Consider the following 19,685-nt stretch of genomic DNA (forward strand, 5'->3'; position numbering starts at 1 on the left):
GGCAATAACTTTTTGGATACAACCCCAAAGGCACAATCCATGGAGGAAAGAATTGATAAATTGGACTTTATTAAAATTAAAAACTCCTGCTCTGGAAAAGACAATGTAAAGAGAATGAGAAGACAGCCACAGGCTGGAAGAAAATATTGGCAAAAGACATTTCTGATAAGGGACTGATATCCAAGATAGAAAAGAACTCTTAAAACTCAGCAATAAGACAATAACCTGATTAAAAAATGAGCCAGAGAACTTAACAGACACTTCACCAAAGAATATGTACAGATCGCAAATAAACATATGAAAAGATGCTTCACATTATAAGTCATCAGGACAATGCAAATTAAAGCAACAATGAGATACCACTGCACTCCTCTTAGAATGGCCAAAATCTGGAACAGTGACAGCACCAAATGTTGACAAGGCTGTGAAACAGCAGGAACTCATTCGTTCCTGGTAGGAATGCAAAATGTTACACCCCCTATAGAAGTCAGTTTTGTGGTTTCCTACACAACTAAACATACTCTTACCATATAATCCAGCAATCATACTCCCTGGTATTTATCCAAAGGAGTTGAAAAGTCACACAAAAATCTGCACACAGATGTTTACAGCAGCTTTATTCATAATTGCTAAACCTGGAAGCAACCAAGATGTCTTTGGTAGGTGAGTGGATAAATAAACTGTGGTACATCCAGACAATGGCATATTATTCAGTGCTACAAAGAACTGAGCTATCAAGCCGTGAAAATATATTGAGGAACCTTAAATACATATTACTCAGTGAAAGAAGACAATCTGAAAAGGCTACACACTGTGTGATTTCAACTATACGACTTTCTGGAAAAGGCAAAACTATAGAGATAGCAAAAAGCTCAGTAGCTGCTAAGTGTTGCGGGGGAGGGGGGAAGGAGGAATTAAAAAAAAAAGTGCTATTGTCTTAGATTATCACATACTTAATTAGCCCACTTACTGCTGCCATTTCCCAGTATTCAATTTATGTCATATGGCGACAAGTGGAGTTTCAACGCATTCTGATACAGTTTCTTAAATTGGTTTAGTTTAAGAATTTATAACACTTTCACGTCCTAAGAAGTTGAATAAGAGATACAACAACTATTACAATAATTAACATTATAATATTAACATTATTGAGTGCTTACATAGAATTAAATAGAATTCATTTAGTAAAAAGGATTTGTAATCAAAGTTTTGTAATCAAAGATCTAAATTAGAATTTGAGTTCTATTTGTTCATTATCATATGACTTTGGGCAAGTTACTTGACTTTTTCTGGGCTATACTAATCACTCTTCTGACTTATTTATGGTTATAGACATCATTGAGGTCTTCTATGGTATTACATTGCATTTTGTAAATGGCAGGGGGGTCCGGATAGATGAGTTTCTGTAAATAGTACCTGTCTTCAGGACAGCTGTGTGCAGTGACAGCGAGGCAGCAGTTTTCATGTGGTTGTTCTGAGGCAGGACATCTGGTTAGAATCTTCTCTTGCTACTGAACAGTAAGCCTGTCTATATGTGATGATGGTAGGTCTGCTCTGAAACTGAGTAAGCCATAGTTTCAGGTCCCACTGGCCTATAACAAATTGACCACATTCACTGTTGCAGCTTAAGGACAAAGACTTCATCTTACCTTTTCAGGAAGTATAAACTCAAAAACTTGTTGAATAAAATTGGATTTTTGGACACCAGGAATTTCCAGGCCCTCCTTGGCATGATTAGAACATTGTGGGTCTTTGCAGGGAAATAAAGCTTCCCTAGATTTTTTCACGCTCCCGTGAAAAGTTCCCCAACACTCTTCACATACCATGAGAATTAGATCTCTCCACTTATCTGGTTAATTGCTTTGATCTGAAATGACAATAAAATTTCTCTTCTATCTCTGAGAGAGCCAAATGGTTCTTACAACACAGGCTAGCTCCCTAGGTTATGCCCTAGGGTGCCAGGACTACGATGGCAGTGCTATCTCCTTCGTATGAAGCCCAGGCCTTGGAGGCATCTTTAGGTCATAAAATTTGAGACTTATGGGGTTATCTGGCCCCTGGTGGTATTTTATTCACAAGAGGCACAAGGACTCAAACTCATGTTTCTAAGGAGACTATTTCAGGAGGGGAAGCGGACAGCTGCCTCCTTCTTCATAAGCAGAGAAAAATCACTTTCCATCATCACTCACCTATGGAGTGTCCAGCTACTCGAGTAAGACATTTGATCTGGGTCTCACTGCAATACCCTGAGGGGGCCGGTATGCTTATTATTTACTGTACGGTAATTAACGTGAAATCTCTCTCTGATCTAGGATACCTCATGTGCATATTCAGGATAAAATTAATAAAGATAAATATTAACAACTCAATGGTTTTGACATAATTGTAAGATTATCTCCTGAGTTTCTAGCCAAGGGGATTGATGGCCAAGATGTGGCCTGAACTGTAGATGCTTCCCCCAAATCTTCCCTTTAAAAAAAAAAAAAAAAAAAAAGAACAGCACATACTTTATTTAGGAAAAAAACCCTTATGAGTATGGGTCCAGGCATAGGCAGAAGCGTGCAGCGACTGAGAAGTGAAAAGGTCGAGGGACTACTGCATGGCTGAGACTTGGGGAGGCCAGAAGCCCCCACTCCTGGAGGGAACATTGCGACAGGTTAAAGGGGACACAGGAGCCAGAGGTCAGCATTCTTGGAGGTGAAGATCCCTTGGGAACTTATCTTTTGCTGTTCCAGGAGTTATACCCCCGGGCCGGGTGTTCCAGAGGCCTGAGGCAAAGGCTGGTGTGTGTCCCTTCAGCTCCAGGGGGCTCCTCCCCCGGGGCAGCAGTCCTCTCAGAGACAGACTATCTTGATAGGAAGAGCCAGGACAGAGAGCAGCTCTCCATGGTAGGTCCACAGCTCTAGCTTTGCCTCCAAGATGGGATGTGTCCAGGAGCTCCGATTTCTAGGGCTTGGAGGAGGGATGAATATCTAGAAACTTCAAGGCATCACTTTTTTGCCTCCATCATCCAAAGGTGAGAACACCAGGGGCAGAGCCCAGCGTAGGAGTCTGAGTCATTTTCTTGGCTCAGTCATTCAACGGATTAAAAAAACAAAGACAGCCAAAAAGCAAAAGCAAAAAATAAAACCAGCCCAAAGCTGAGAAGCATCACTATGTCTTCGTTGACTCCATGGAGCCTCCATTTCCCCGTCTTCCTCAGAGAGAATTCTTAGTGGGATATTCAAAGGCTCCCAAAGAGGTACCAGACTGGGCAGAGTCAAAGTAAAGGCTGGAGCCCTGGATCCCTCAGAGGGGCACTTACAGCACACCAGCCTCCCTATTCTCATCCAGCAAAAGTCCAGAAGCTGAGGCAGCCCAGCCCAGGTAAAGGGAGGTGCTTGCCACCAGGTGCTTATGGAAGTCCCAGGTGATGATATGGGCTTGTCCAGCAGGTGAGGATTAGGGTCAGGATGAGGATGATGAAGATGATCATGGAGGTAAACACAAGGCAGATTATGGACGCTTTGTCTTCTACACAGGTGTTATACCTGGCCCCAGCAAGGTAGACCAGCAGGCTCATCAGGGCGACAAAGAAGATGGTGATGCAAAGGGACGTTGGTAGCCTGCAGTTCCTGAAGGCAGTGCCAGCAGCAGAGGTATCCATCTTGCACTGCCTCTGACCCAGGCTCTGTACCACACAAGACATCCACAGCCCCTCCCATACCAGCTGGGACGGCAATGATTCTGTTGCTGAGGCAGGTGGTTACCTTCCACAGGGCCAGGATCAAGCCATTCACCCAGCTGAGCAGCATCAGGACGATGCCCAGGATTTGCAGACCAGTCAAGGGTACAGCGAGGTTGAGAAGTACAAAGGAGATTGAAGGACCTCCAGAGGGTGGGGATGGGGGCAGAAGAGGGTATCACTCTATCACTGCACAGCCGGCAGAAAGGGCGGAGACCGTAGCTCCCACTCAGACTCATCGGAGGAAGGATGCTCCAGACTGGAGGGGGCGGGGGGTGCGTTCTCTGGAGGCCCTGGGGTGGTGGTGAGCAAACCTGCTAGCCGGCTTTGGGAACCACAGTGGTTGAGGGAGCGGGTCCTAGAACCAAATGGACCTTGAATCTCCTCTCTACCACTTACTAGTGCTTTGACCTTGGGCAATTCACCTAACCTTCGTGGGCCTCAGTCTCCTATCCTGAAAAATAGAGATAACAAGGCTGCATTTTAACGTGTAACTACATCCTAAGGTGCAGATTAAATGGCACGTGGTGAGCCCTAAATAAACGTTGGGTATTATTCTCATTATTATGTTATTATTATATCTCTGGGGCCCTTAAGAAAGTTCGAATTATCTCTGGAATGAGATGTTTCCTGTCTGACTCTCTCTCCGCCATTCCTTCACCCTTCTGTTCCCCAAAACACACACATACATCTGGCCTGCAGCACCGAGAGGGCAGGACGAGGGTCAGCATCACTGTGGCTTGTGCAGAGGTGTTTGTTGAATTGTGCCTCCTCTTTTTAATTGTATAAAGAATTCTGCACACCATTGTAGGTTTCTCTAGTCTATTAGTATATTCAGCAATGAATTACTGCTATCAAAGCATTACTGTCTTGATTGCAAAAGATATTATGTAGTACACTTGCAAGCAGGGACTATCAGAGCTGGAAGGCATATCAGTGAGGACGGCCTCCTCCCACTTTACTGATGAGGAAACAGATGCCCGTGGAAGATCAAGTGATTGTTCCAGTGATTTAGCCACTGTCACTGGGTTGAGGGTTGAGCTACATGTTTTTTGCCCTGCAAGAGCTGCCAGGGTAGACTTTATAATGTCTTGAATAGGAAATATAGGCCCACAGTAACTGGCATACAGATTGTTCCTGCTACAGATCTTCTGAAAGAGGCAGAGATATTCACTGTGGCCTAAATTCTTATTAAAAGTTGGAATTTAGAAGAAAAAAGACAAATATAAAATAGCAATTTATTGTCCTTGCTTCAAGATATTCCCAATTATTAGACATACCGATGAAGGTGTGCTTTCTGGATAGTGTAGTTTCAATAGCCAATCACACATACATATCTCCATGCTCCTCTATTTAAGGGGCCTCGACATAGCGGTATATTTTGTAGTGTTCAGTGTAGTGTTGAATGTTTCCTTTAGGTTGTCTTATATAGTGAATAGGATATTTTATATGAAGGTTATGAATTGGGGGATTGAGAGCAATGTTACACAGGTTGGATCCACCAGAGGGATAGGGTGAAATGGATTTAAGTATATTCAGTTAGTAGGAGTTCCAAAAATCTCACAAATTATGGGGCTGGAGATGGGGCAGAAATGCAGAACAGATTATGTTCCATAATGAGAACCATTTGAGTGGGAGTGTTTAATGCCCTGAATGGAGGAAATATGGGCATGGTAAAAATCTCAGAACTCAACTTGGAGGACGAAACCTGGTCCAAACGCTATAGAATAGGAGAGCAGGATAAATGAGAGGAGGCCAAAAGAGCAGAGTAAGGGGAATAAGCAAAGGGTGGGGTCATCAACGCTGAAGCTAGAGAAATTACTTAAGAGTGGCTGGGAAAGTTGAGGGTAGTACAATTCTATGAGGAAAGAATGAAGTCATCAGGATACTTATTAAGTGAGGAAGCTGAGCAGTTTTGGAGACAACCTAAAGATAGCGGGACAGGTTGAAAGGACTTGGTTGTGCAATAATAGTGATAGCAGACATAGAAGAATTTTTCTATTTTTTTCTATTTTTATTTTGAAAAATTTTAAACTATAGAAAATTTGAAACAAGACTACATTGAGTATCCATACTCTTTACCTAGATTTACCAACGGCTAACATTTTGCTAGATTTTCTTTCTTCCTTTTTTTTTTTTTGTGAGGAAGATTGGCCGTCAGCAAACATCTGTTGCCAATCTTCCTCTTTTTTTTTTTTCTCCCCAAGACCCCAGTACTTAATTGTATATCCTAGTTGTAGATCATTCTACTCCTTCTATGTGGGATGCTGCCACAGCATGGCCTGACAAGTAGTGTGTAGGTCTGCACCCAGGATCCAAACTGGCAAACCCTGGGCTGCCCAAGTGGAGTGTGGGAACTTAATCACTCAGCCACAGGGCTGGACCTACTAGATTTGCATTTTGTCTATCTATCACATACACATCTTTTTTTTTGAAGCATTTACATTACCTTTGAATTTTGAATGGTTTATATCACACTTCACATCTAAATATTTCCTCATGTATTTCCCAAGAACAAGGGCATTGCTACATGACAACAATTCACTTATCACTTTCGGGAAATTTAACATTGATATAATCCTATATCTAAAATTGTGTACATTCAAATTTCCCCAGGTGTCCTGAAAATGTCCTTTATAACTTTTTTTCCCTCCAATCCAAGATCCAACCAAGGATGACACACTGTATTTTGTGGTTATGTCTCTATTAGTCTCCTTTAATCTATAATAGTTCCTCAGCTTTATTTTATTTCAAGACTTCCATTTTTGAGTCCAGATCAGTTGTTTTGAAGAATGTCCCTCAGTTTGGATTTGTCTGTTTTCTCATGATTAGATTTGGGTGATACATTTTTTCAGGAGTAGCATATAAGTGGTACTATAATCTTTATAGTAAGTCATAATGCACCAAAATCCTACAAGCCTGCTGTGATTCCACTTTTTAGCTTGAATGTGTGTTTTGTAAAGAACAAATGGGATGATTTCCAAGCGAACTGGGAATGTGCTGGAAGCTGAGCTAGACTTCCATGACATAAACTGCCTTCATCTCCAAATTCGACTTCACTCTGTTACGTATAGCTCAGGAATCAGAGGGCTCGTTTCCGTTACTGATAATCAGATCTTTTCAGTATAGAGCTTATATTTTGCACCTTCCTTTGTCTTAAAGGAACTGATTCAAAAAACAGATATAATATGTTTGGCAATATAAATGTGAAGTAGCAGCCTCAAGATAGATTTGATTCTTTTTTTATTATTTTATTGAGGTCACATTGGTTTATAACATTGGGTAAATTTCAGTTGTCCATCACTACATTTCAGCTTCTGTACAGACTGCATCATGTTCACCACCAAGTCTAGTTTCCATCCGTCACCATATATGTGTGCCCCTTTACCCCTTTCACCCTCCCTTCACTCTCTTTCCCTCTGGTAACCACCAATCTATTCTCTTTAACTATGTATTTATTTGTTTATCTTCCACATATAAGTGAAATCACATGGTATTTGTCTTTGTCTGACTTATTTCGCTTAGCATAATATTCTCAAGGTTCATCCATCTTGTCACAAATGGCACAATTTCATCTTTTTTATGGCCAAGTAGTATTCCATTGTATTTATGTGTATATATGTGTACCACATTTTCTTAATCCATTCATCCATTGATAGGCACTGAGGTTGCTTCCAAGTCTTGGCTATTGTAAATAATGCTGCAGTGAACATATGGGTGCATGTATGTTTTTGAATTAGTATTTTTATGTTCTTTGGAAAAATACCCATAAGTGGAATAGCTGGATCATACAGTATTCCTATTTTCAATCTTTTTAGGAATCCTTATACTGTTTCCCGTAGTGGATGTACCAGTTTGCATTCCTACTAGCAGTGTATGAGGATTCCCTTTTCTCCACATCCTGTCCAACACTTGATATTTCTTGTCTTTTTAATAATAGCCATTCTGATGGGTGTAAGGTGATATAGTAGTTTTGATTTGCATTTCCCTAATAATTAGTGATGTTGAACATCTTTTCATGTGACTTTTGGCCATCTGTATATCTTCTTTGGAAAAATGTCTGTTCATATCCTCTGCCCATTTTTTGACAGGGCTGTTTGTTTTTTTGTTCTTGAGTTGTATGAGTTCTTTATGTACTTTGGAAATTAAGCTCTTATCAGATATATGATTTGCAAATATTTTCTCCCAGTGGATTGTCTTTTCACTTTTTTGATGGTTTCCTTTTGTTAAGTTATTTTCTTCTTTCTCACCACCGTTAATATTCTTTGTCATTGACTTTTTTTTTTTTTTTTTGGTGAGGAAGATTGGCCTTGAGGCTAACTTCTTTTGCCAATCTTCCTCTTTTTGCTTGAGGAAGATTGTTGCTGAGCTAACATCTGTGCCAATCTTCCTCTATTCTGTAGATGGGACACCACCACACCATGGCTTGATGAGTGGTGTGTAGGTCTGCACTCGGGATCTGAACCCATGAACCCTGGGCCACCAAAGTGAAGCATGCAAACTTAACCACTATGCCACCAGGACAGCCCCACTTTGTCACTGACTTTTGACAGTTTTAATGTAATATGCTTGGAGAAAGTCTTTTTGCATTAACATAATTAGGAGTTCTATTAGCTTCATGTACTTGTACATCCAGTTCTTTCCCCAGGTTTGGGGAGGTTCTCAGCTATTATTCTTTGAATAAGCTCTCTGCTCCTTTCTCCCTTTCTTCTCTTTCTGGGATATCTATTATCCTTATATTGCTTTTCCTTATTGAGTTGGATATTTCTCATAGAATTTCTTCATTTTTAAAAAATCTTATTTCTCTCTCCTCTTCCACCTGAATTATTTCTAGATTTCTATTGTTGAGCTCACTAATTTTCTCTTGCATATGGTCTGCTCTGTTTCCAATACTTTCTACTTTATTTTTCATCTCATTAATTGTGTTCTTCAGCTCCAGAATTTGTTTGAATGTTTTCAGAGTTTCAATTTCTGGTGAAGTATTCCTTCTGTTCATTAGTTTTATTCCTGAGCTTGTTGAACTGTCTTTCTGAGTTTTCTTGTAACTTGTTGAGTTTCTTTATGACAGCTTTTTGAATTCTCTTTTCCAAATTCTCTCTAATTCACTTAGTTAGATTATAATCTTCTGTGACTTCAAGTTTGGTTTCTGGAGAGTTGTCATTTTCTTTCTGTTCTGCCATTTTGCTATAGTTCTTCAAGGTAGTTGATGAGTTGATCATCTACTAGCACATTTGTGGTAGTAAACACCTTTCTTATTTGAGTGAGGCTTTGGTTACTTTGGTCCTGAACTGCTTCTGGTTATATTTGAGAGCCTATATTTTCCACCCTCCACTGTCTCTGCCAGAGGCATTGTCAGTGCCCTCCTTGTGCTGCTTGTGCCTCTGGGTTCATAGGTGTCACTATTGCTGCTGGGGTTCAGGGTCTTGTTCCAGCCCCTGCTGCTGGTAGAGCCAGTGTTGGGGGCCACAGTAGATCTGCCACTGGGGGCTGAGTCACAGGTTCGGTGGTTCCTGAAGCCTCAGGTTGAAGGTGCCACCTGCCACTGCTTGGGGAGCGGCAGGGTCTAAGCTGTGAGTGTTGTTGCTAGTCCTGCAGCCTCTGGTCACTGGCATGCACCAGTGTGCTTTGAAACCTCAGGTCAGGGCACCCCACCCCAGCCGGGAAAGTCTGCGTTTTAGATGCTGACCCCACTGTTGGAAAGATTGGTGCTGCTGGGAGGGGAGATGAGTGGAGTGGGCTGGGTCACCAGGCTACTCTGTGTCCTGCATCCTCAGGACATGTGCACCACACGCCACCACTGGGGGGTAGGGGCTAAGCTGTGACTGCTATGTCTGCCCTTGCAGCCCATGTTTGCTGACATATGCACTGGTGTGAGGATCTGCGTTTTGGATCACCACCACCGGTGGGGTGGGGCTGCTCCCCTTGTTCCACTACCTCCTAGAGGTCCAGTCCACTCACCTTCAGGTCTATAGATGCATGGATCTCTCAGGTGTTCTAGTGTGCTTTGTTAGGAAAGATAAAGGGAACTCACTTCGCCATGATGCTGATGTCTCTAGATTTGATTCTTGCTATAATTCATCCCCCAAGTGAAATTGAAATTCTTTCACTATTCGAGAGGATACATTTTAGTTAAAGTGGCTAAATTTGCCAACTGGTTTGCTTAACATTTATACAAAAACTTATATTTCTACAAAGGGCTTTATCATTCATAATTGTATTTAATGTTCATAATAACCCAGTTAGGTTGTGAGATGATTAAAGCCTCAGAGAGGAGATTAGGATGGTCCTAACTCCAAGTGAGACTCAGTGAAGCCCTTTGCTTGTGGAGGCTGGTTTGCAAGTACACATACACACCTTCCCGTCTGCCTGAGAAAGGTGGTTGTTTCAGAATTGGTTACTAGAAAATCAGGTGCCCAGAGATCAGGTTAGTTGAGATTTCTGAATCCACAACAAATTTTGTAGAAAGAAGGCCAGTCTTAACACAAAAAAAATCTCACTGATTTGTTGTTTTAACTGCATGTTATCTAATAAATTAAGACATTTGTTTGCTCATTCAGTTCTCAAACTTTCATTTGGAACTTATTTGCTAGATACTGGATGACGAGTTGCAGGTGATAATTGTTAGGATACATGAATATTAGCATGTCCTTATATTCACGTCTATTTCCAAAAAGATTTAAGATAGCTTACAGAAATACATGATTTAATAAAAAACAAAATAAGAAAGAAAATAAGTACACGTAATTGGGGTGAAAGAAAATAATGAGATTCATACACAACACAAAGTAAAAGCTGTGAGATTTTGTTTTAAAGGTTGAAGATACTTAAGTGGAAGCATGTTCCTATGCCAAGTGGAAAGGGAAAGTGAAAATTAAAGATAGAAGAGTTGGAGGCAATAGTTGCCAGAGGAAGGTCATAAGCCGACCAGAAAGAATGGGAGCAAAACCACGAAGGTGGGTGAGGATTAGTCCATCATGAAACTCAAAGGATGTACAGAGGGATGAAACAGCTATGGTTTGTAATCATTAGTGTGGAACGGAAAGCAAGCCAACCTCCCCTCCTGGGGCTGAGGAGTGGGGAGTGGAGAGCAGCCTCAAATATCCAGTGAAGCACTGTATTTTAAGACTGGAAAACCTATATTCAATTTTCTTTTCCTATCCCATTGCCTAAAACTCGTGGGCTGTGCTGCTCATGTTGAGGAATACGTAACTTCTCAGTGGTTTCTGGGAGTACTGGGAGCCTGGGAAATAGATTTGATTACATAAGGCAAGCTTTGGCCCTTCATTTTCACCTTGACTTTGAATATAAGTAAAAGCTGTAAACCTACCTTCTCTTACCTTCTTTTACTCTATGGTCTCCTTCATCGAGCGATATGAGTGCCTCTTGCATGTCATACAGCCTGCTCCCTCATTTTACTTTTCACTTTTGTTCATAGCTTCTGGGGAAGTTATTTGTGTGGAGTTCTGACTTAAATCTGTTCTCTTGGGTAAAGCCTGCAGACATTCAGGGAAAGGGCAACCCGAGCCTAAGTAGGCACAGGATCTTCTCTCTTATTCAGAAATGAAATCTTTTAAGCTGTTTCCTCTTCTTTCCAGCATCAAAGGAGGCGGTAATTTAGCAGCAAAGCCACACATTTTTCTGAGGAGGGCTAATAGAATTCTGGGCACTTTGGAGAACCACAATGTGAGAGCCAAGAGGGAGCCTCAGAGGACAATCTGAGAAACACAGCCATCTTATTTTAGAGATAAAAAATTAAGGCCTCAAATAAACTTAATACAAGCACAAACGTACTAGGAGGCAGAGCTGGAAGTAGCAGTCTTCTGGCTCCTGGACCAGTGGTCTTTCTGGCATGAGACTCTGCTCACCAAATAAAGCTGGGCTAGTGGACTCAAATTTCACAACTGCAAACAGGTATGTGAGGGAACAAAAAGTTTAAATTTACCTTCCAGTGATAGCTAGAATATAATATCAATATTTGCATTTTAAGTGCTTGTTTTCAGAGCACTTATATTTGTCCTTCCGGTAAAGCAGGCAACCACTGAGTAACAAGGATTATCAAAACTCAACACAACAATGGGAGGAACGGGTGTGCTTTCATGTCCTATTATTTCGTTTTGTGAACTAAGTGCTCTGATCTCCCAAGGAGTTCCCAAGCCAGAGGTATGTCACGCCTGAAGATGGGAAACTAAGATAGCTGCCTCTCTACATATTCCTACACAGGTACCACACATTCAGTGCTTGCAAGACTAGATTCTCGGCATTTTGGGGCATGGAGTGGGAGTGGGGGCTATAATACACCACTCTGGCATCTAAGTTAGTTCTGTGATCAGAGTGTCAGAGTTGGAAGAGACAATTTTGTCTAATTCTGCAATTTAGACAAAGGAATTATAACTCAGAGATTAAGCAGTTTGCCCATTGTTTTAGAAAAACAAAAGCAATTTGAGCAATTTAATCATTGATTGCATCTCTCTGGTTGATTTTATTTCATTCACACCTCTCCTCCATGGTACACTGCTATCAATTCCCAGTTACTTCCATTTCTCTCTCTCTTTAATCTGAATGATAAATAATCTACTCAGGATCCTAAGTCCTTCCTGCATTTTACCTTTCACCACCTTATTTAGGATTGTGTGCTGTTACAGAATCTTTAGTGTCGTAAGAGAATTTTGCCATTTTCATGGCTATCAAGCAGCACAGCTAACAGAGGAAAGCACAATTTTCAGAAGCAGTAGTTTAGATAAAGAAGCCTCACAGAAAAATCAGTGCCATTTACAAGACTTAATTTTAACCACATGGTTAACTTCAGAGGTTTCTGTTAAAGGCTCCATTATAGTCATAGTACAAAGACCTGAAATTACTGAATTATCCACAACGTTACAACATAGTCTATAATTTCTATACTAGGTGCTAGTCTATGATAAGGAAGAAAACCAAAGAGGATTGCAAAGCATTGCTCCAGCACATTAACAATGAGCCTATTCTGATTAACATGCAGTCGTCCAATCAGCCTAGACTTCTCATTAAAATTTTGCATATAATCAAGTGCATAATCTCATACAATATCCACATTTTATACACTTTTCCTATATTTGGGACAAATAGTTACTGGTCAGACAATCAAAACCATTTGTATGGGAGGGAGCACTTCATTTTACAGCTGAGAGGACTGAAGCTCAGACAGATCAAAGGACTTTAGCCAGGTCTCAGAGGTAGCTAGCTCTTGCCTGCGGCTGGGACTGGCCCTCAATCTGGGCTGTCTACTGTTTGCTTCTTATCACAATGCCTTCCCAATTGCAGACACCTTCGAAATGCTGTTTTAACCATCTAGGAGTCAATGTGCTATTCCAGAAAGAGCAGAGGATTTGGGATTTGACAGACGGAGGAGGGGTTCGTGTTTTAGCCCCACTTCTTGCGAGACCAGTGATCTAGATAAGACTGACTTGCTCTCTCTGGAGCCAGTTTTCCTCATTTGTCAAATAGGGGTAAATACCTGACAAACGGAGCTGGAGCTGTTGGAGAGAAAGTGTGATGTATGTGAAATGTGTGGCCTGTGGTGGGTGAACATATGGTCCCTTTCCCACACAGGAGGTGGACTATACTTTCCAAAGTACCGGCTGCACTAGTGAGAGTGCCAAGTAATGAGTTCACGTCTTGATAATTAGGTAGAAGAGGGAAGACAGAAGGTGAGTCATCTTTATGGGTTCACTTACTATGACAGGACTAACTTTCTGTGGGAGAGAAACTGAAGTCCAGATTTTAAGGAACAACGTGGCCATTTCCCTTTTATCTGTATAGCTGTCTTTGGAAGAAGACAATTTTTCTTTTAATACTGCAAGAACTAGAATAATTCCCCACAACAAGGCTGTCATGTTTTAGAGTGAGTGATCAACTTTTTAGACAAAGGAATTAAACCCACACTTAAAAAGCAATTATTCCAATTATATAACCCCTATTTTAAAGACATGTTCCAAATTTACTTTGAAACTATGAAAACTTTCATACATAACTGCAAAAAAGAAGTATTTTTTAAACTCGGGGGTACCATGTCAGTGTCTGCATAAGGCAAAATAAAAATGAAATTTATTCGTGATTATGTCAATATACTCCACTCCCTGGGCTGAGAACACAGGTGGTTTGGGTCATCCTTGCCCTGGCTTGCTTAGAGCAGAGGTTCCATGACAGGAAAAACAAGCAAAGATTAGAGACTACTGTGTCTGCCCAGTTTGTAAAATGGAGCTGTCACCCTGAGAAGGGGCCACTGGGTCTGTCCCTGCTTCTGGAGCAGTGGCTGAGAGATTCTGCCCAGGGGCAAGAGGCAGTCCATAAGAACAGACTTCTGACGTTATCTGAAACAGTGTGAAGTTCAAGCTCGAGGGTGTTCTTGAAAACAGCGGAGATTTTGGTGATAGGCACTTAAGTATTTTAATTAAAAGAGGCTTGTGGCTCTGAGATCAACAAGCTAAACCATAAATCAGAGAGTTTACCAGAAAGAATCAGGAAAAGAGACAGCTGGAAAGAATCCTCCTGGGACCAGAATAAACCTCAAACACTGGCCTCACAAACTAACTGTGCAAAGGGACCGAAATTTAATAGATCAGACAGTAGAACAATTTATGCCTCACATAATGTAAATAATGTAAAAGTTTTTAGGTGATGAAAATGTTCTAAAATTGATTGTGGTGATGGTGCACAACTGTGAATATTCTACAAAACTACTGAACTGCACACTTTAAATGGGTGGAGTATATAGTTTGTGAGTTATATCTCAATCTAGCAGTTATTTAAAAAATACTATAGGCCTTACATGGATACCAACTCTCACATCCTAAAAATTCACTCAACAGCAATTTTGCGTACATTCATTTAGACGTGCTCTTATGATTTCTACACCTTACTGTTTTTGGATTAACTTTTTAATATAAATTTTGTAGAAGTATATAAAGAAAACTTCAAATGCTAAGTGGTTAAAATGTAGCAACTTCACTACTTTAACATAACACAGGGGAGACAGATTCTTTTCTACTAGCAATAGGACTTTGGTTAAAAAGTACTTCTTTGTCTCAATATACAGTTATAACATTCACAGAGTAATACCAGCTCTTCTTATCTTCCAAGGCTGTCAGGAAAATTCTATTTACAAGTATGGCAGACAAGCCCTCATCTGAAACGCTTGGGGCCAGATATTTGAATTTAGAATTTTTCGGATTTAGGCAGCCCACGTTATTATATAAAACCCTCAGTGGGGTCTGTGGAACACAACATAATCAAATTATTCCTCTAAATTTCTCCAAGAGAAATAAATACACTTACGAGGGATGAATCAGGACTATAGAAAACCTTACATCAGGTTCAGGTCATATTTGGCCACCAAATGAATTTTGGCATCAAATTTAACAATATCATCAACAAAACCTTTGATTTTCAAAATATTTTATATCTCCAAATTGCAGATAAGGGAACATATGCTACATAATTTCAACTCCCAGCTCTGCTATATCTCCTGTGAAAAAAATATCTAGCTATTTTCTAAGGCTGATGTGACTCAAAATAAAAATGAGACGATGTGTATCTGAATGTACCCAGCAACTGGAACGCAGGATGCAAACACAGCTTCATATTACCAGTTATTTAAAAAGTAAAGTCTGTTAATATTTAATATTTTAAGAACAGAGAAAACATTAAAAAAGATGTTTTTTGAGTATCAACATACAAAAAAAAGTACAAGAACCCGCCCCCATCTCTAAGGCTTAAAGAGCAGTTATCCAGCTGTAGTCCACTTTCCTGAATTTTCTCAGTTCTTTTTCTTCAGATTTTGACAACTGATGTATAATGTCTTCACCCAAATCTGTGTTATCTGTATCCTGGACCTTTTCAGTAAAGTCATTTTCTTCATCTGAATCATCACTTTCTTTTTCTTCTTCCATATCCACATCATCAGGAATTTCTTCAGCACTTTAACAATAAGAGCACAAAATATAAACAACTACTTTTTAAAAATACATTTCTAAACAATAACTTCCTAATTTAAGACACCTATGTAGAAATATAATCATATGGACAAAGTACATTAAAAAATCTTGTTATTGGGTGCACTTTAAAAATTATGGGTTGTTATAAAGAGAAATACAGGGGAAGAATATTCTCTTAGAGGATAACACAAACTACACTGTTTCCCAAAACAGAATATCCAAATGTTACTTTAAGAACCACGTTACCTCTTAGACTCCTTTGACAGCAGCAAGGAATTTACAAACATGGAGCACAGGAAGGAAGCAGAGGGTAGTACATGGGCTGGAGTGTGAAGCAGCTGGAGTAAAAACCAAAAAATAGGGTTTCATTTAAAAACATTAAATGCCAAGAGCTGAACACAAGAAGCTTTCCCCACAGAAAAACCAAACCAAAGAAAAATCTACTCCCACCTTCCTACATTTATGCAAATGACAACCCCTCCCCTCACCCCAGGTCAGGCCACAATAATCCAAAATCATAAGTTTATGCTATTTGATTTGGGTTTTTTAAATGCACAGTATACAAACGATTATTCAAGTTATTTGTTAGACCGATTTTGTATAAAAACTCTAACTCAAGGTGCCTAAATGCATTTAATCTGTTCTGCATTGTTTTAATAATTACTCACCTCATTAATTGCAGGTATGTTTTCTGTTAGGGGTAGTTGTACCAGTTCATTCTCTAAAGCTGCATTTAATTTCTCATCCTGCTGTTGCCTGTGCTTTCCCAATATGAAATAAAATGGGGTTGTCGGAAGACTTTCTTCTGCTAGTAGCTATAAGGATTTTAGATAAAGGAAATTACTTCAGTAAAAAGGAGGAATTGTCCTTGACTCAGAAAGAGGTACGACAGAGTCATAAAATGTCAGGGATGGAAGGAACTTTAAAAATTATCTAATATGATTCTTTCATTTTACAGGTCAAGCAACTGAGGCCTGGTAGCCCACTTACTATGGGAAAAGCTAACAGGGGACACTCAGACGACAGAACAAACGCATTTACCAGTGTTTCTCCTCCAAATTCTACAAAAATGACAGTAAAGGAATTTTCAAAAGGGCATAAACCCACAGCGATAAAAAGTAACATACTGGAAGCCGGAAAGTAGGGTGAAGGGTGCTAAGTAACTGAGTATACCCGAGAAAGCAGAATCTGAAGCTGGCTGTGGGGAAAGCCAAGCAGCAGCCAAACTTATCCTGTGGAATCCTGCAAATGCTCAGGCACTGGTACTAACAGTAACAGTACTTCTGTAAAGAGCTAAACACCCACCAGGGAGCCCAGCTGAAAGTCTATTTAGAGAGCACTCAGATTCCCAGATCTCTTTCCCAGCCCCAGCAGAGGGCTGCAAGTAAATTCCTTGGAGAGCAGAACAAAAGTGCATCTCTAGATTGGACTGCTATGTGTAGGGGTGGTGAGGGTGGTGGTAGTGTCTTCACAGTCACAGCTGAAGGCAGCTCTACTTCACATAGGGTGCTTCTCAGAACACTGGCAGCCAGGCCAACATCCTTCAGGCAAGAACTTACAAGAATTTTATCCGGGCAGTTTGACCAGCCTAAAAAGACCTAAAAATAATGACATTGGACACTTTCTCAAAATAGCTCAGGCAGAAAGTGGAGGCCAGTAGACAAGTTCCACCTAGGCGGAGACCTCCCAAATTGCATTTTTTTTTTTTGAGGAAGATTAGTCCTGAGCTAACATCAGCTGCCAATCCTTCTCTTTTTGCTGAGGAAGACTGGCCTTAAGCTAACATCCATGCCCATCTTCCTCTACTTTCTATGTGAGACGCCTGCCACAGCATGGCTTGACAAGTGGCACGTAGGTCCACACCTGGGATCCAAACCAGCAAACCCCGGGCCGCCGAAGTGAACGTGCAAACTTAACTGCTGCGCCACCAGGCCAGGCCCCACAAATGGCTTTTTTGTTCCCTTTTGTTTTTGTTTTTGAGAAAGATTAGCCCTGATCTAACATCTGCTGCCAATCCTCCTCTTTTTGCTGAGGAAGACTGGCCCTGAACTAACATCCGTGCCCATTTTCCTCTACTTTTTATGTGGGACGCCTACCACAGCATGGCTTGACAAGCGATGCCATGTCTGAACCTGGGATCCAAACTGGTGAATGCTGGGCTGCCGAAGTGGAATGAGTGCACTTAACTGCTGCACCACTGGGCCGGTCCCTTGCTCCCTTTTAAATAAGAGCAGACAGCTGAGACTCTGAATCAGACTCTCATGAAAACTTCCAAAATGAAAGACAGAGACCAACATACATTGAAAACAAAACAAAAAAAAGATAGAAATGGACCACGCAAGAGAGAGAAAAAAAAGTAGATTAGATGATAAAAGATGAAGAAATCTCTCAGACAACAGAAAGAAAATATTAAAGCACCATTCTAGAAGGTCTAGAACTAAATGATAGGAGTTGCAGAAAAACAGAGAAAATGAAGGCAAAAAAGCAATTCTTCCTTAGTCACTTCTCTGATCAAAACTCTCCAAGGGGCTCTACTGAGAGGAAAAGCCAATGTCTTTCATCAAGGCCTATTCTGACTGTCCTCTATAAAATGGGAGCTGCACCTCGTACCCTCTTTTCCTGTATATTCCTCCCCCCATAATTCTTATCACCTTCTAAAACACTACATATTTTACTTATTTAATGCTTGCTGTTTATTGTCTATATCTTGTTGCAGAGTGTACACACCACAAGTTTAAAAACTCGATTATTTTGTTCACTGATATACCCCAAGCATCTAGAACAGACCCTGGCATACAGATGATAAACAAGAAATTGTTGAACGAATTCAATGAGTCTTCAGAGGAAAATAAACAAGCCAGGTCACAGATAAAGGATCAAGAATACGAATGGTATTGGACTTCCAGTAACACCCCAAGCTATAAAATAATAGGAGAGCACCTTCAAAGTTCTACGAGAAAATGATTTTCAATTTATAATTCTATACCCAACCAACCAATCAAGTGGGAGAGAACAGAAGCATTTCCAAACATGCAAGGTCTTAAATTTGCCTCCCATACACTAACAGAATGTGCTTCACCAAAGGGAGTGACCAAAGAGGAAAACTCCGGGACCTATTACAGCAGAGGTGAAATGGTGCCCAGAACGATGGTCACTGTAGGGCCTATGATGACTACTGTGCACAGGTTTACAGAGCAATCAGTCCAGACTGAAGCAGGTCAGAAGGCGCTTGGAAATATTTCTTTAAGACTCGAAAGAATGCTTAATATGTCTGAAAATTCTGAGAGAAGATTTACACAACTTCAGTAGAGTTTAGGGGGTAAATTAGATGAGAAAGAAATAGAAAACTAAGCAAACGAGAAAAGAAGGTAATCATTAACTTCAGAGGAAAAAAGCTGGGCATAAAAGGAAAAACAATCTGTCTATTATTACATGGCTCAGCTATGAATTGGTTTACATGGCTGTAATGATGAACGCTGACCTAATTTAAGATTTATCTACACTGGGAAAATTGGGTGACAGTAAAGGTGTGTGTGTTGTGTATTGGGGGGAACAGTGGTATGAAAAAGAGCCAGAACTTCAACTTCAATAGGTCATAGTTAACAGATAATACCTAAATCTGAAAAATTCAGAATTAGCAATATAAACATGTTTCTTGCAGATATGGAGGTAAATAAAACCTCCAGCTAAAAGAGCTCAAACTGATTATCTTTGTAGGTAATGACAGTGGGATTACGAAAGATTTTCCTGAAAAGTCTTGAAGAACTATTTGACTCTTTACATCGCAATTTGGTATTACAAATTGAAACTACATTTTAAAAGAGTAATATAACCCCAGAAGAGGCAAATAGTTTCCTTTTTTTTGAGGGGGAAGATCAGCCCTGAGCTAACATCTGCTGCCAATCCTCCTCTTTTTGCTGAGGAAGACTGGCCTGAGCTAACATCCGTGCCCACCTTCCTCTACTTTATATGTGGGATACCTACCACAGCAT

General features: G+C 40.5%; 1 protein-coding gene and 1 pseudogene across 1 annotated transcript in view; both read right to left on the minus strand.

Moving 5' to 3' along the window:
* Positions 1 to 2,406: 2,406 nt before the first annotated feature.
* Positions 2,407 to 11,113, minus strand: LOC124233450 (claudin-6-like; annotated as a pseudogene).
* Positions 11,114 to 15,351: 4,238 nt separating this feature from the next.
* LOC124233493 (WD repeat-containing protein 75) overlaps positions 15,352 to 19,685 on the minus strand; it is a 31,760-nt gene continuing 27,426 nt past the window's right edge. The window contains exons 19-21 of the mRNA XM_046650633.1: positions 16,362 to 16,508; positions 15,940 to 16,031; positions 15,352 to 15,676 (exon numbers count right to left, since the gene is read on the minus strand). Coding sequence (XP_046506589.1) covers positions 15,472 to 15,676; positions 15,940 to 16,031; positions 16,362 to 16,508 — 444 coding nt within the window. The 3' untranslated portion in view covers positions 15,352 to 15,471. The remainder of the gene's footprint in view (positions 15,677 to 15,939; positions 16,032 to 16,361; positions 16,509 to 19,685) is intronic.

The sequence above is a fragment of the Equus quagga genome, unplaced genomic scaffold (assembly GCF_021613505.1).
Source record: "Equus quagga isolate Etosha38 unplaced genomic scaffold, UCLA_HA_Equagga_1.0 203_RagTag, whole genome shotgun sequence".
In the NCBI taxonomy this organism is placed as follows: Eukaryota; Metazoa; Chordata; class Mammalia; order Perissodactyla; family Equidae; genus Equus; species Equus quagga.